The 14,858-nt window shown below is 39.5% G+C and overlaps 1 protein-coding gene across 5 annotated transcripts in view; it reads left to right on the top strand.

Annotated features, from left to right (window-relative positions):
• The window catches only part of KIF13B (kinesin family member 13B), a 133,276-nt gene that overhangs the window by 92,609 nt on the left and 25,809 nt on the right, over nucleotides 1-14,858 (top strand). For all 5 annotated transcript variants that reach the window (XM_075144841.1, XM_075144840.1, XM_075144842.1 and 2 more), the window contains 7 exons: nucleotides 138-193; nucleotides 1,486-1,610; nucleotides 2,737-2,913; nucleotides 4,496-4,588; nucleotides 5,525-5,677; nucleotides 7,057-7,134; nucleotides 7,779-7,832. In XM_075144841.1, coding sequence (XP_075000942.1) covers nucleotides 138-193; nucleotides 1,486-1,610; nucleotides 2,737-2,913; nucleotides 4,496-4,588; nucleotides 5,525-5,677; nucleotides 7,057-7,134; nucleotides 7,779-7,832 — 736 coding nt within the window. The remainder of the gene's footprint in view (nucleotides 1-137; nucleotides 194-1,485; nucleotides 1,611-2,736; nucleotides 2,914-4,495; nucleotides 4,589-5,524; nucleotides 5,678-7,056; nucleotides 7,135-7,778; nucleotides 7,833-14,858) is intronic.

Raw genomic sequence — 14,858 nt, 5'->3', positions numbered from 1 at the left:
GCCAAGGTTATCAATGGTCTGCTTAGAATTGCAGTTGTACTGAATGTAATATGCTGTGGGCTTGTCTCATAAGGTACGTGCGCTGGGTAAACCTGCGTTAGTTTAAATGCCGCCGTTGTCCCTGTCTTACATTTTAGGACTCCTGTGCCTGGTATGGAAACTCACATTCCTGTTATTTTCCTTGACTTGAATGGTAAGTGGTTCTTAAAATGACAGAGTACTTTGAAGCAGACTTTGTACAACCAATGACATTATAGAATTTAAGCAAGCTAATAAAATGAAGAAATGCCTGGAATGGCAGGTAGATTAATTTGAGAGTGCACATTTTTCACAGAAGCATATTGTTTAATGTTTCAAAATACGCAACATTATATATGGAAGGAACCATAGGTTTTAATAATCCCAATGTTTTGCAGATATTTAATAAGTAAAATAGAAATAGTAAAATGAGTACACCTAAAGGAGTGAACAACAAAAGCCAATGTAAAGAAAAAGTTATTGTTGGGAATGTTCTTTCTGGGGTCTCACAAGGATATAGCACTGATGCTATGTCCTGTAATTTCTTTACTGGTGACTTAGAAGAAAATGTGAAGTCACTGGTAATAACGTTTGCATATCAAAAAAACATGGCATGATAAGCTCAAGTTCGTTTTACAAAGTGTGATCATATGTGTTTCTTTAAACAATGTATGTTTCAATACATCCAAATACAAGATCCAATCTGAACAATGTATTTGTCAGATACTTCTACCAAAAACGGGAAATTGTAGCCAAGAAAGCGGCAACCCCAAAGTAGTCTGGGGAGCCAACAGTGCCTAATCAGTTGAACAAATCCTTGTTAAGATGTATAAAAGAGGGTTAACACTTGGATTAGAAGCATCAGGTGAGAGTGGGGAGGTGCCTGTTGTGAGGAGGTCTTTTACATTTATTGTTTGTTCACCTCAAAAAGCGCATTGATATATCAAATGGCTTCAGAGAGGAGCTAGTTAATAACTCATTCATGGTGAGGGATTCGAGCCAGAACAGGTTAAGCTTCTTCTCAAGAACCAGATTAAGGCTTTGTTTAATTGTAAAAGTAAAACTACTGTATTTTTACTTGTTCAACCAGCAGCTTATCTTTATTTAAAAAAAACCCACAACACCTAACTAATGCCAAATGAGCAAGGTACTTAGTATGATTGAGCAGCAGTGCTGAAAATGTCCCTGTAGGCAAGGAGGGGATGTTGACAACTGGGGAAGATTCGCGCACAGACTTTATAAGGCACGCTTGAATCTGTGTCCCCAAATCTTTGTGCACACTTTCTGTCTAGAAATGGGATTCTTTTTGAAGCGGAACAATGGGAGGAGGTTTTCTTTTGTAGGTAGGGTGTAAGTAGCCAACCTGGGAGTTAGTGATGAAAATGTGAATTCATGACTTGTGGGATGTCTTTTAAAAGTATAATTGCTTTGTGTCTCCTCGCCTTCTGCATCCGCTTTTCTTTCTAGCTGATGACTTCAGTTCCCAAGATAACCTTGATGACCCAGAAGCGGGTGGGTGGGATGCTACTCTTGTTGCAGAAGAGGAGGAGGAATTCTTTGAACTGCAGATTGTGAAGCATCATGATAGTGAGGTAAGCAGAGATGCGGACCAGCATATTTAGTTTAGGAGTCTTTTAGTCGTTCTCTTTTTATATATTCAGATGTGAAAATAATGCATCAAAGACGGCATACAAAGTATACGACACTTATTTCTCATATGACTGACTTTGTGTTTTTAAGGAATATTTGCTAGGAGTATAACCACGACTTGAAAAATAATAAAACTCAAGGATCTTCCTTCATCTAAATCCAAGCATTACAAAAGCTTGAGATTCTGAGTTCATGTTTAAAGAAACAAAGCAAAACCCCTGGGCAAATTAGAGTACAGAAGCCCCCAGCTGAAAAACCAATCAATCTTAACTGTTGCTACAGTTAATGTATTTACCTCTGCATTGTTACATTCATTATGCTCCGTTTTGCCACATAACTCATAGTTTTACAACTTTACAATTGTTGGTTTATAATTTTTGCTATTAGGTTTAGAATCTCTGATTTATTCTTTTTACCTTAAAATTTTGCTCCTTACTCTGAAACTTATTTCTTTTTATATTTTTAGAGGAGCTTTATTCCTGATGGTTTTGGTAGGGTTTTTTGTTCTGTTTTGTTTTTAAAGCCTGGAAAAAGGCCTACCAGGCCATTTTTCTTATGGCTTGAAGATAAACCACTTAAATCTTCAGTAATACTTATATTTTAACATTCAAGAAGAGAAATTCCAGATTTTGCTGTATTGCTAGAAATGTTTCAGTAAAGTTATTTCTCAAATACAGACGGGAGAGTTTGTGGTGTGATGGAAGATTTTCACTGCAATCTCTGTTGCTCTCTGGTTTATAAATTAGGCTAAATGGTCCTGTAGTTCTGCATATTTTATAATTTATTTGCAATGATCCTGGGTATTCAAAGATCTTTTTTTCAAGAGGAAATGTTCCAGAGTTTGAGCAAGTTGGCATTTTTAATCCCAACGTCTTCATTTGGCAAACTAATCTTGATTTTTAAATGGCCTCTTCTAAAGTGCAGGGATTTTTCTTCATTGGGAGTGAAATGGAGAAGCAGACTCTCAAAATTTATGTATTATGTATTTTTGTTAATTATGCTTAATTAATTACAGTTAATTATACACCTAATTATGCTTATTAGAGGATACATTTTTTTCCTTTGCAGGTGAAAGCAGAAGCCTCATGGGATTCCACAGTCCACGACTGTATCCAGCTCAGTAAAGGAACAGCAGCAGATGAAAGAGTTTACCTTATTGTGAGAGCCACTGTCCAGCTCAGCCATCCTGCAGAAATGCAATTGGTGTTACGCAAGCGCATTTGTGTTAATGTGTATGGCAGACAGGTAGATCTTTTATAATCCTTCACTCTTTCACTCTGCCCCATGTCTATCACTGCTTGAAGAGGGAGAGGCTGTGATTTGTGCAATACGCTGCTGCTATGACTCTTATTTTCTTGTATCTACCTTCATCTCTGCCTGAATGGAAGCACCGTATCAATGGCATGCATTGAGACTTTAAGCTGCCAAGTGATTTTCATAGTATCTTTTATATTGTGGGTGATAATGCAGCTTTTTTTTAAAGGCTCAATGGCATCTAAGTATGAGAGATTTGGTATTATAGTATTAACTTCTAAGTGTTTTATCCCCAGTCACTGGAAAAAGTAGAAAGAGTTAACTTCTCTTGGAACTTGGAGTTCATGTTTTCGAGAAACTCTGCGTTAGAAGAAACTTGTGTGTTTCCCTACTCCTGTGTTCACACATTACTGCTAACCGTTTCTATTTATGCATCCAGATATTTAGAGAAAACTAGCAATAGTTGGAGCAGAGGTCCCCTTGTGTAATTTGTCAAAGTTAATCACTCTTGGTCTTTTATGTTTTCCAATTGGCTTGTGCTCTTACGATAATGTAGGCGAGAGTGTAGGCGAGAGCAGGATGTTTGATAAATGGAAAGCACAAGGTTGTCATTCCATTTGCAACTTCATGTCTTGAAAAATATTTAATTCTTGAGAAGGATGGTGAGGAAGAGTTTGTTCAGCGTTGCTCAGAATCCAGCTTCCCCTAGCAGTGACAATGACGAGGCAGAAAGCCTGAATTGTTATTCTGTTTGCACATCTGTAGTTAAAATCTGAAGCAAGAGCAGAAGAGATGTGGTCACACCCAGAAACCCTGTAGGCAACTCTAAACTGCTTTTAATGCTAGGAATAGAAGAACTACAGTTCTTGGTGCTTCGATCAGGCAAAAGCTTTTTCTCAGAAAGGGAACAGTGAATTTTTTGTCATATAGAATGGAAGCATGTATTCAATAGATAAATTGAGCCTGCCAATAATTACAGTTGTGTTAAGTCTTCATCAATTCTGTTTTCTACAGATTTAGTCAATGATGTTTTTTACTTTTATTCGACACGGAATCTTTGGCTTTCTTGCTGGGTTTCTAAAAATCCTCGTCAATAACCTTTCCCGGGTGTTCGTCTCAGCAGCATCTTTGAATGACTCATCTCTGCATTAATTCAACAGTCCAGTTCTTAACCCTGCAAGGCGCCAAGTCAGCATAAACAATGACCATGCCCCCTTAAGTCATTCTTCATAACGATCGCTTTGGTCAAGAATTTAATGCCTGTACTTGTCAATATTCAAGACAAGTCACCTAGGGCTCTACCAAAAAAAAAAAGAAAAACAACCCATCTCTAGAACTAGCAAATGCTTTGTGTGCTGGTTAAGCGGTCACCTTGGAATGAAGGAAGTTCATCCTTTCTCATGTATCTGAAATACAGACAAGCAAATGATTTGTCTCTTACATATTTATTGGCTAGTCTCTTGGGTTTGGACTTCTTTCTTTGTAAACTGTATTCACTTCAGTTGAAATATGTTAAACTATGTTTTCCTTAAAGCAAGAAATATTTTCCTTTTTTTTTTTTGCCTCCCCACAGGGTTTTGCACAGAGTTTCCTCCGAAGAATGTCTCACCGAAGTTCCATTCCTGGCTGTGGTGTCACTTTTGAGATAGTCTCAAATATTCCAGAGGTGAATAAGAAATCAGAGTATCTGAAATTGGCTAAGAGCCTCTAACTTTCTGATTTTTTCCCTTATTTTGAGCTTGCTAGCTCTTGCTCCTGCAAGCATGAACTATGGTTCTTATAAAAGATTAAGCATATTTCTTTACATGCTGTGACTTAGCAGCAACCTGTATCTTATCAGCGTCACTATGAGTTTTGTTGAGCGAGCATCTATTTGCTCAGTCCTTGAAGAAACATTTTAAAAGAGAGAGAAAAAGGGGCGTAAAGATGGGTAGGTGAAGTAGGGAGCATGAGAATATGTAGAAAATAACAAAGTGGCTTTTTCTAAATAATGTCTTTATGCAGCTCTTGCTTCCTGAGCGTGTTCATAGTTAGATGCTAATCCTTTCCTTCCAAACAGATGCTCTATCAGAGCACTTGTAAAAACATTAACACATGAAGAGCCAAAAGTCTGATTGCTGCCTGACTCTGTCTTTTATGTTCTGCTGTATGTAGCACTCTGCGTTGAAATGTTTCTCAAGTAATGTTCTAGTTTTTTCTTGCAAGTCACTTGAAATTTTGTTTTCCTCACAGGATAGATAACGCCCTGAATGTGTTTGAGCACTTTTTAATTACAAAATATCTGAATGCAGTCCTTTTGCTAATCAATGGCAGCGTCTCACTGTAGACTCACAAAAACAAAAGAACAATAACCACATATAGCTTGAGATGATGTCTGTGACAGCGGTAGGAGCGCCCATGCAGTTCGCATGACATGAATTCCTTCAACGTAACAAGGCTTATGTTTAGAAACCTCCAACAAGACCTCTGAATCTGCCCCTGATCTTAAGGGCAAACAACATTGAATCTGCCCTGCACGTTTTAAAAATGCGTTTTCTTCAGGAGTGATGTGGGAGATTTTTATTTTATTTTAAAAGGATGTAATTTCTTTTTGTCTTCCTAGGATGCTCAGGGAGCTGAAGAGCGGGAGGCACTAGCCAGAATGGCAGCAAATGTTGAAGATGCAGCTTCAGCTGACTCTGAAGCCTATATTGAGAAGTACTTGCGGAGTGTGCTGGCTGTGGAGAACATTCTCACTTTGGATCGTCTGCGCCAGGTCTGTTTTTAAGGCTGTAGCAGACAGCAGAGAAAATGCTTACTGAGAATAGTGTATGGCAATGCAAATGTTCTCGTGAGTGCATACAGTGGCTAACAAACCAAAAACACCACCTCACTGCATACCTCAGCTTTACAAAGCGCGCGTGTGGCAAACATCCAAAGAAGCAAATGTAGCTCTCTTTACAGAGATGTTCTCACTCAACTACCTGCAATATGGATGGATGGGACTGGGAGCTTTATATTAAATGCATTATTATGGGATGCTTGGTTTGTTTTTAAGACTGTGCACAAGTCTTACGAGGAGCAGCTGAGGGAACTGGGGTGGTTTAGCCTGGAGAAAAGGAGGGTGAGAGGAGACCTTATCGCGCTCTATAACTACCTGAAAGGAGGCTGTAGCGAGGTGGGGGTTGGTCTCTTCTCCCAAGTAACAAGTGATAGGACAAGAGAAAACAGCCTCAAGTTGCACCAGGGGAGATTTAGATGGGATATTAGGAAATATTTTTTCACTGAAAGGGTTGTCAAGCCTTGGAACAGGCTGCCCAGGGAAGTGGTGGAGTCACCATCCTGGAGGTATTTAAAAGACGTGTAGATGTGGTGCTTAGGGACGTGTTTAGTGGTGGACTGGGCATGCTGGGTTAACGGTTGGACTTGATGATCTTAAAGGTCTCTTCCAACCTAAACGATTCTATGATTCTAATTATGGTTCAGAAAAAGTAGTTGTGTGGCATTAGCTTTTGCTTTCGGAAGCTTGGGCTTTAGTAATAGTTTCCGAAGTTGCTAGTAGAATTCTTGTCAATTTGCCCATATTCTACCTTGAAGTAACCAAACCCATTCTGTCAATAAATAAGATTAACCCAATCAATGTATCTTGATCTGTTTACCAGGAAAAATACAGGAGAGAAAAACATTTATTGAAAATTGTTCTTCTGGATATAACTCGTGCAAGCACAAAAGGAAGTTATGCAAAACAAGCTAGAGTATGTGCCTGCCCTCTATAAATTAATGGTGAAGTGTGATGCACTCTAAGTATTGAAAGCAAGTTCCCTGTCATATACAATTAGTTTAAAAGATTAAAATAGGAGCTCAGGAAAGGGAGTCTTAGTCTGTAACAGTCATCTCCTAGACTCAGAACTAGCTGTAAAATCCTACGTGTGCCAATCAGCAAAATACTAGATGTTAGATTTTATCCACTCTTACACTTCTAGCCATGTTACGTGCAAGTTTTAGATTACAGTAGACTTTACAGACAGGAGCCTATGCAATAAGGCTGTTTAAAAACCTTTTTCTTCTATAGACAAAACTATCCTGGGATGATTGGAGCTTAGATTCTTGCAAAACGTGCATATTTTCTTTGTTTTGCTTCTCTGTGACTGGCAGGAAGTTGCTGTAAAAGAGCAGCTAATGGGAAAAGGAAAACTCTACCGCAGAAGCCTGAGCTCTCCCAATGTGAATCGGGTGAGTATTCAATGCTGGCATCTGCAGCATATTGAGGGCAGCACGTCCAGTCTTTCAGTTACAGGTCCCTATGATGCCAAAGTCATAGAGTATAGCAATAAATTTCCTTCTGTTTGACCCTTCAGTTTGTCTGTGCTATTTGTGAGCATGTAAATCGCTAAGTGGAGACAAAATCTGCACATATTCATGCTTTCATCATACAGGCTAGTGTGCTCGAAAGCACCCCCATAAATCCAGACTATCTGAAAAAGCAACGTGGAAGGAACTTGTGCTTTTTATTTTTTTCCTGAACACTGGAGGTTTTTTCATTTAGCTATCAAGTTGAATATTTTTTTTTCTTTCTTTAGAAGATTTGAAAGCAAGTTACGAGTATTTACTGATCTTAAACTTTAACAGTGTTGTGCATAAGAAAGATGAGACTTCTGTTGTCCAAAATTTGGAAGGAAATCCTTTGATAGAACCAGTAGTCAAACTTGTCAAATTATTGATCCTTCCAGGTCAATAATCAGGATTTCACCTTTCATCTCTTGGATTTCAGTTCTGCTTTAATTGCAAAACTATTTCTTTTCACCCTTCCTTGTGTTTTTCAAGAGGCATATTTATCAGTTGTTAAGAAACAATTCTGCTTGTCTTAACTATTTCAGCTTTCTGGAAGCCGCCAAGATTTAGCACCCCCTTATAACCTGAGCAGTAACCGGGTAAGTATCTGAAGGTCTCTTGGGAAATCTTCTGTAGAAAAAAGGTAGCTACAGTGACTACACTATACCAGTTACAGGGGCATAAGTGGGAAACATCTGTAAAAGATGGGGCACACCCATGTGCTCCTTGAGTCCTTGGGTCTGTTCCTAGGACATAACTAGCTTTGGATGTGCTACACTAGACCTCTCTGGGGAAGTTCCCAGGCTTTCGTCAGTCATATAGCACTGCTGCCAGCCAGTGGAATGTACGATGGCAGACCTGAGTTGACCAGACGAGATTAAACGCAGCCATCCATCACATGGGAGTACGTTTATCAGGAGAAATTTTCTCGTTGTCGAGCTTCAGAGCTCTTCGAAGCTTTCACCTGGGTGGATGCAAACCTTCTGGATGAAGGACAAGTTTGGGTTCATATGTAACTTCAGGTCCACCTCTAGGACAGAATAGAGGCCTATGAAGAGAGTCTCTGACCTTCAGAGGGAAACCAGCAGTCTTAAGCTTGTGGTGGGTGATAATTCAGCCCATTACACTACTTAAAAACAACAGTATAGATCAAAAATACTGCTTTAGAAAGTGAAAGATTAAATTTAAACTTATTTTCCAGATCCTAGATAAACTGAAGGGTCTTCTCCTGATAGATATTCTGCCCAGCAAGTAATCATTTTAAAAGGGAGAATCTAGTGGTGACAAGGCATTTTAATGCATAATGCAATTGCACGGAATAATAGAATTTTGATGTAGTGCTCTAGCATTGGTTGCTAAATCTGATCCATGTAGAGAATGCTAAAATATGTACAGGTGATAAAGTGCTTGTAGCAACTTCTATTTGGAGAGAACTGTGGGATGTTTCAATATTGTAGGTTTTTAAAGCAAAATTAAAGACCGGAGTTCTTAATGATTTCTGTTTTTCTCCTCCCTTCCCCTCAATGATTTCTCTCATTGCATGTTTCAGAGTCCAAAGGTCCCAGCAGAGGTAATGCATTAGGTCCACCTAATGAGTGGGATAATAATTTTATCTCACTATAAAGTTTATTTTGCTCACTTACATGCTTTTACTTCCTGCTTTGAAGATGCTGCTGTTGGTGTCTCATTTGCATAGTACATAGCAAATGAGTTTTTTCCATTGAAAAGCCTGTCATTAATGCAGTGTGAAACTGGTACAAATGAGAGAAGTTTCTCCTTCTTGGGTGCATCTTATGGTTTGTTACAGATCTGTAGCTATTTAATGCCATTTCTCACAGTACTTTGGACAGGGTGAAGTTATTTCAGAAGTGGCCCCATCTCAGCTAAAAAAAGAAACAAAGGTAGACATGAAGGCAAGCAAATATATGCCAGTCATGTGTACATTAGCCTGGAGGTGAGATAAACGTTAAGAGTTTCTTCCAAATCTTTCTCAGACTTCATGGCTTCAGATAGTGCAGTGTTAACAACTCTTGATTTCTATGAAAGAATGATTTTAAATTAATACTGGGCCAATGGAAAACACGTTTATCCTTAGTGTCATGTTAACACTCTTGGAGGAATGACTGTCCCCTTAGTTGTACCAAGCTTTGGTTAACCAGAGTTAATTGGTAGTGGTTTGCATGAGGTTTTGCAGCTCTTCCCTGTGGTTGATGTAGCCGCTGACAAACGCTGTACCGCTGTAATGTGGAGCTGAGGCTGTGTAGCTTACCTCCTTGCTCGCAGCGTGCTTCGTTCAAGGCACTTGTTACTCAGGACGGGGGGGTGCAACGTCCCCTGTTAGAATTTTCTAATTTCAAATGGATCTCTGGTTCAGTTTCCGTAGGGAGATGAACAAAAGTGTTTGTAATCACAATGAAATGTTAAACAAATTCTTCGATGTTCTTATAGCACACAGACGTCATAAAGCACGTGACTGATATCAGTCGTATCTATTTTAGCATGAAGGATCTGAGAATGGCTTGTAAGGCGGAGTTTCGGCTAAGTTAGATGTCTTTGTCACTTGCAGAGAACTTTAGTGAAAAAGAAGTCTTCTCCAGCAGTCATAAATCATTATTTTACCAGGAATTTGGTTTTGTTTACAAGTGACTATAATAAGCTAATCTCAAACAAGTGGTTTATTATATCATAAGAAACATCAGTCACAGGATAGTAACGGCATCCTGAATTGGGTGGAGAACTAATCTGTCAAGCCTGTGTACTTTAATATTAGTGGAAGCTCTCCTCACATTTCAGAATATTCCTATCCTTAACTTTTATTCCTTTACTTCATTTTTCTCTCTAATTTTAACATTATTATTCCTTGCATTCCTGCTGTCTTTACCATGGATTTTTAGCTTTGGGGAAAGGGCCCTTGAGTCTCATTCCTCTATGTAAAGCACCATTCATGCTGGTAAAGTGATGAATGTGGACGCTGCTTCGTTCTTCAGCACTATGAATAGCCAGGACTCGTTCCCCTGTAAACAGGAATATTAAACAAGTTAGAAGTAAAGGTGGTGTTGGTGCAACTAAAACAGGCAGATCAGAAGTTTCCAGAATTAGGACCCGGATTCATCTTGCAGCCATAGTTGAATCTTCGTTACTACAAACATGGATGGGTGGTCACACCCCCATGGAGAGCTAGAAAAGCCCTTCTCCAGGACTGGAGCAAAGGCATGGGTTTGGCACCTTTTGAAAAAACACCGAAGTACGTCTCTGCGTACTGACACCACAGAGAGCTTCCAAAGAGCAGGATGACTCTCACACCGAGATATGCGTTCATGTGAAATATCTAAGTCACCGTTGGGATTTTTTTAACAATAACTCATAAGATTAAGCTACCTAACTGGCTGAGAAGGCAAGGAGATGCCTTCTAAATTTACTTCAGAAGACAGTCTTACGGATGTTTCATATTAAGTTAACACGACTATATTTGGGCTCGCCTCTAAGTTATATCTGCTTGCTTAAATGAGAAAAAGCCAATTTTTACTCCTGTTATCATTGCAGATATGGTTACAAAAGAGTGAGGTGAATTTTATTTCATTTTGTACGTCAGCACATGTCAGGTGATGCAGGAATATAGAGCCTCTTAGTGATGATATAAGATACAGAGCTGGATTTTTACGTTCCAGGGTGCTTGCATTGGAAGTTTAAAAATTCAGTTGACTTAAACTGCATGAATCAGATGCACAAAGAATGGAAGGCACCTCTGACTTGTTTTACAGGTCTTCACACTATAATCGCATACTGATGAAAAATGTCATGAGTTGTTCTTAAAATACCTTTGCACAATAGCCATTCTGTCTTTGACAGTCATCCTTCCTTTCCCAAAGGTCCAGTAGTTTGTAGCTCAAAAGTCTTGTATCCAAAAGCCAAGTAAGACAAGATTGTGTCACTTAACCTTCAGGTTTTACTGGGAAGCAGAGTTTTTTCACCAAATTGGTTCCATGTAGATCAATTTGAATAATCTCGCTGTTCATGAGAACAAGTGCCTTTTGTCCCAGCTGTATGCTTATATTTAAGTGCTACATGGTCACCTTTTCCTAAGCCTTTTCTGAATTGCTAAAATAATAAAACGCAAGAACTATTCATTTTTCTTACCCAGTGGCAGCATTTTAATGGTCTGTCAACTTCAAGAAAAGAATTGTTGTCAGGTAAAGCCTACATATGACTTAAGTAGTGATCACCCATATTTGTTCTAAAGATTTTGTGCATGTCGGTGCTGACCTGAAATGAATTCCCTGGTGTTTTCCATGGAGGATGTGTGAAAGAAGGGAAGGCAGAGAAGAAGGAGGAGAAGGTATTATAGAAATAAAACACTTTATAAACAGCTCTGTATCAAAATACATCAAGGGACATGCATTCTTCCAGTGGCTATTTTTGATTTGTTAAATTAAGTCACTTGACCTCTGTTTGGTCACTTGGCAGAGACCAAATATATTCATGAAATGATGGCTCCTCTGGGCAAATGATTTACAAGCTTCCTTCCTTTCTCTCACCACCCTTCTTGATAGAGGAAAGATTCACTGCACTTAAATAATACCAATTGCTTAGACTTAAAGTTTAAGTGTTTCAGTTAGTGAATGCACAAAGCAATCATGTGAGAGTGCTATATAACACGCATATGTGAAACTTGGGAACTTCATCAAGTTAATATAGTTAATAATTCTTATATTTTTTTTCTTTTTGTGAGATTGAGATGGGTTATCTTTCAATCCAGCTTACTGAAATCAATCATTCATGAACTACCTTTCGCCTCTGCAGATTCTTCGCGCAACAGTTGACCCTTTCAGTTGTCTCCACTATTTTCTTTTGCAAATGTTTCTCCACCTGTTGCCCTGATTTGCCTACTTTTTAGTAGTTTGCTGTCATCTCAGAGTTGAGGCTCACATTACCCCTAACAAATCTGACCTTCAGTCTAAAATGATGATCTTTCCACTCTCTCCAAAGCAAGTGTTACTTAAAAACCCAACATGCCTTAAATATATGGCCAGACAAATCCTTTTCTCAGGTGCTCATTCATGTTCTCAGGACCTTCATTTTATTTAACCAGGCAAAATATTTAAAATTATGTAGAAAATGTAGTCATCCATAATATCAAGGCTGAAGCAAGATTTCCTAAAGATCCTAAGAAAAAAGGCTTTTCCTAAGGAAAAAGTCGCTAAACACTGCCATTCTTTCTGTACAAGATGAATATTCTGAAAGCGTTTTGCTCTGTTTCTTACCTACTCCATTTTTTTTCATCATTCTCCAAACAGGTCTAGAAAGTCAAGATACTTGCCTGAAATTATTTTTGTTGGAACAGTCAATGAAGGGCACTTCTGACTCAACAAATCATGATTCAGAAAATGATTCAGTTGCTCCTTACCTGCATTGAGTCGGTGTTCTAGTAAGCTTGAAAACTTTCCCATAATAGTCTTTGTTTCTTATGTCTCTGTGGTCTCCAGAAGCACTTAGACTTGGCCTATAGATAGAAAATTATTAAGACATGTCACCTTTATCCATTTGTCTTTAGTCAGTGGATCATTATCCTAAGATCCAAAAGTAACACAAACCAAGCTTTGTTATGTCCTCCAAAAAAGAAGCCTTCAGACACTTTGCACTCTTCCATAGTTCTTTTTCTTAACCTAATGCCAACATCTACCAGGCTGATGGCAGACCAGACCAGGCGGCAACAAAACCAAACAGTATTTCAAGGTTGTTTGAGTCTTGTGATGACTTCCCACCAAATAGTCTTCTATTTTTTTTCAAACTCCTTCAGCACCACTGAACTGGTGCATCGAAAAAATACTGAATTACACTGTGTCGTGGTTTAACCTGGCAGCAGCCAAATACCACGCAGCCGCTCACTCACCCCCCCCGCCGGGTGGGATGGGGGAGAGAATCAGAAGGGTAAAAGTGAGAAAAACTCGTGGGTTGAGATAAAGACAGTTTAATAGGGAAAGCAAAAGCCGCGCACGCAAGCAAAGCAAAACAAGGAATTCATTCACCACTTCCCATCGGCAGGCAGGTGTTCAGCCATCGTCAGGAAAGCAGGGCTCCATCACGCGTAACGGTGACTTGGGAAGACACACGCCATCACTCCGAACGCCCCCCCTCCTTCTTCTTCACCCAGCCTTATATGCTGAGCATGACGTCATATGGTATGGAATAGCCTATTGGCCAGCTGGGCCAGCCGCCCTGGCCACACTCCCTCCCAGCCCCCTGCACATCTGGCAGGGCATGGGAAGATGAAAAGTCCTTGACTAGCGTAAACAATACCTAGCAACAACCAAAACATCAGCGTGTCATCAACATTATTCTCACACTACATCCAAAACACAGCACTATACCAGTTAATAGGAAGAAAATCAACTCCATCCCAGCCAAAACCAGGACACACTGAGATATTTTCCCTGTCTGGATAGGGTATGAACTCTTTTCTCATGTTTTGACTCCTCTCTTGCAAACTAACCCGTCAGTGGGAGCCAGAGAAGGAGACTTCAGGAAACATTTCACATCCCAAAGGGGAAGAGAGTTTGAGCGTCGTCTGAAGTCGTTGGCTGTTTCCATGCTGGCTTTCAATGTCTGCTGCAGTGCATGAAATGATCAAAATGGCAGGATAAGAAAGCAGTCTCTGAAGCAGTATTTTGAATGGATATAAGTGGGGCAAGACTACATGCGGTAAGGCCACCTGAAAGAAACCTGCACTAGCTGAAACACAAGACTGCAAAAGCCTGAATAAGAGTTTCTGGGAAGTGGAATAGGAAAGACTGTTTCATAGAAGCATTTTGTGGAAAGAATTTTCCAGGCATAGGCATGACTTTTTGATACGTGTAAGACGTAAATGAGTTGCAGGTCAAAGATAATGCTTAAGTTGGGGGCTTAAGGTATGGGTAGAACAGCTCTATCATCCATGCTGATAGAGCAGGAAGCTTTCAAGAAGGGCTTAAACACCAAAGTCTTCAAAAATACAAGACTAAACAAACCCCTGGTATTACTGCCAGTCCCAGTCTGGGTTATATCAGTTTTGACATTCAGGATGGCTGCCTCCAGTGAACCCAGACATCCATTAGTCTTCAGGTATCCCAAACGTTACTTCACAGAAACAGCGCCTGTTGTCTCTACATCTGATAATACGGATGTTAGCTAGTAGAGGTCTGAAGACGGGTGCTGCTCTGCAAAAGTGCAAGTTGCTTGCTATTCAAAGCAGGAGAGCTTCTATGGGACTAACTTATAGATCCAAATGGAAACGATTTTTGCTCTGGGCTGCTCAGTGTGACCTTCAACTCATTGGAGAAATCTATTCCTCCTATCTTGGCTTATTTATTATTTGTGAAACATTCATGACTTCAAGTTACAGTTAAGATTAGTTTAGCTGCCTGTCATTTTTCTGTTCAAGGTCGGATTATTTCCTTGCATCCAGCAGCATGAAGCTTCTTGAAAAGGGGCATTTCCCCCTCTTCCTCCAGGAAAAATACATGAAACTTGTGGTCTGGGATGTATCCATCCCTTGTGACTCCTTTCTAGTATGTTCACTGTACCATCTCATTGTGAAAGTATTTATCTCTCTGTTATGTCTTTTAAAAGAACAAGCAAGATTAGATACA

This window comes from Calonectris borealis, chromosome 3, assembly GCF_964195595.1.
Source record: "Calonectris borealis chromosome 3, bCalBor7.hap1.2, whole genome shotgun sequence".
NCBI classification, from domain to species: domain Eukaryota; kingdom Metazoa; phylum Chordata; class Aves; order Procellariiformes; family Procellariidae; genus Calonectris; species Calonectris borealis.
Note: the sequence above shows the minus strand (reverse complement) of the source record. Positions and strands in the feature narration are given on the sequence as shown.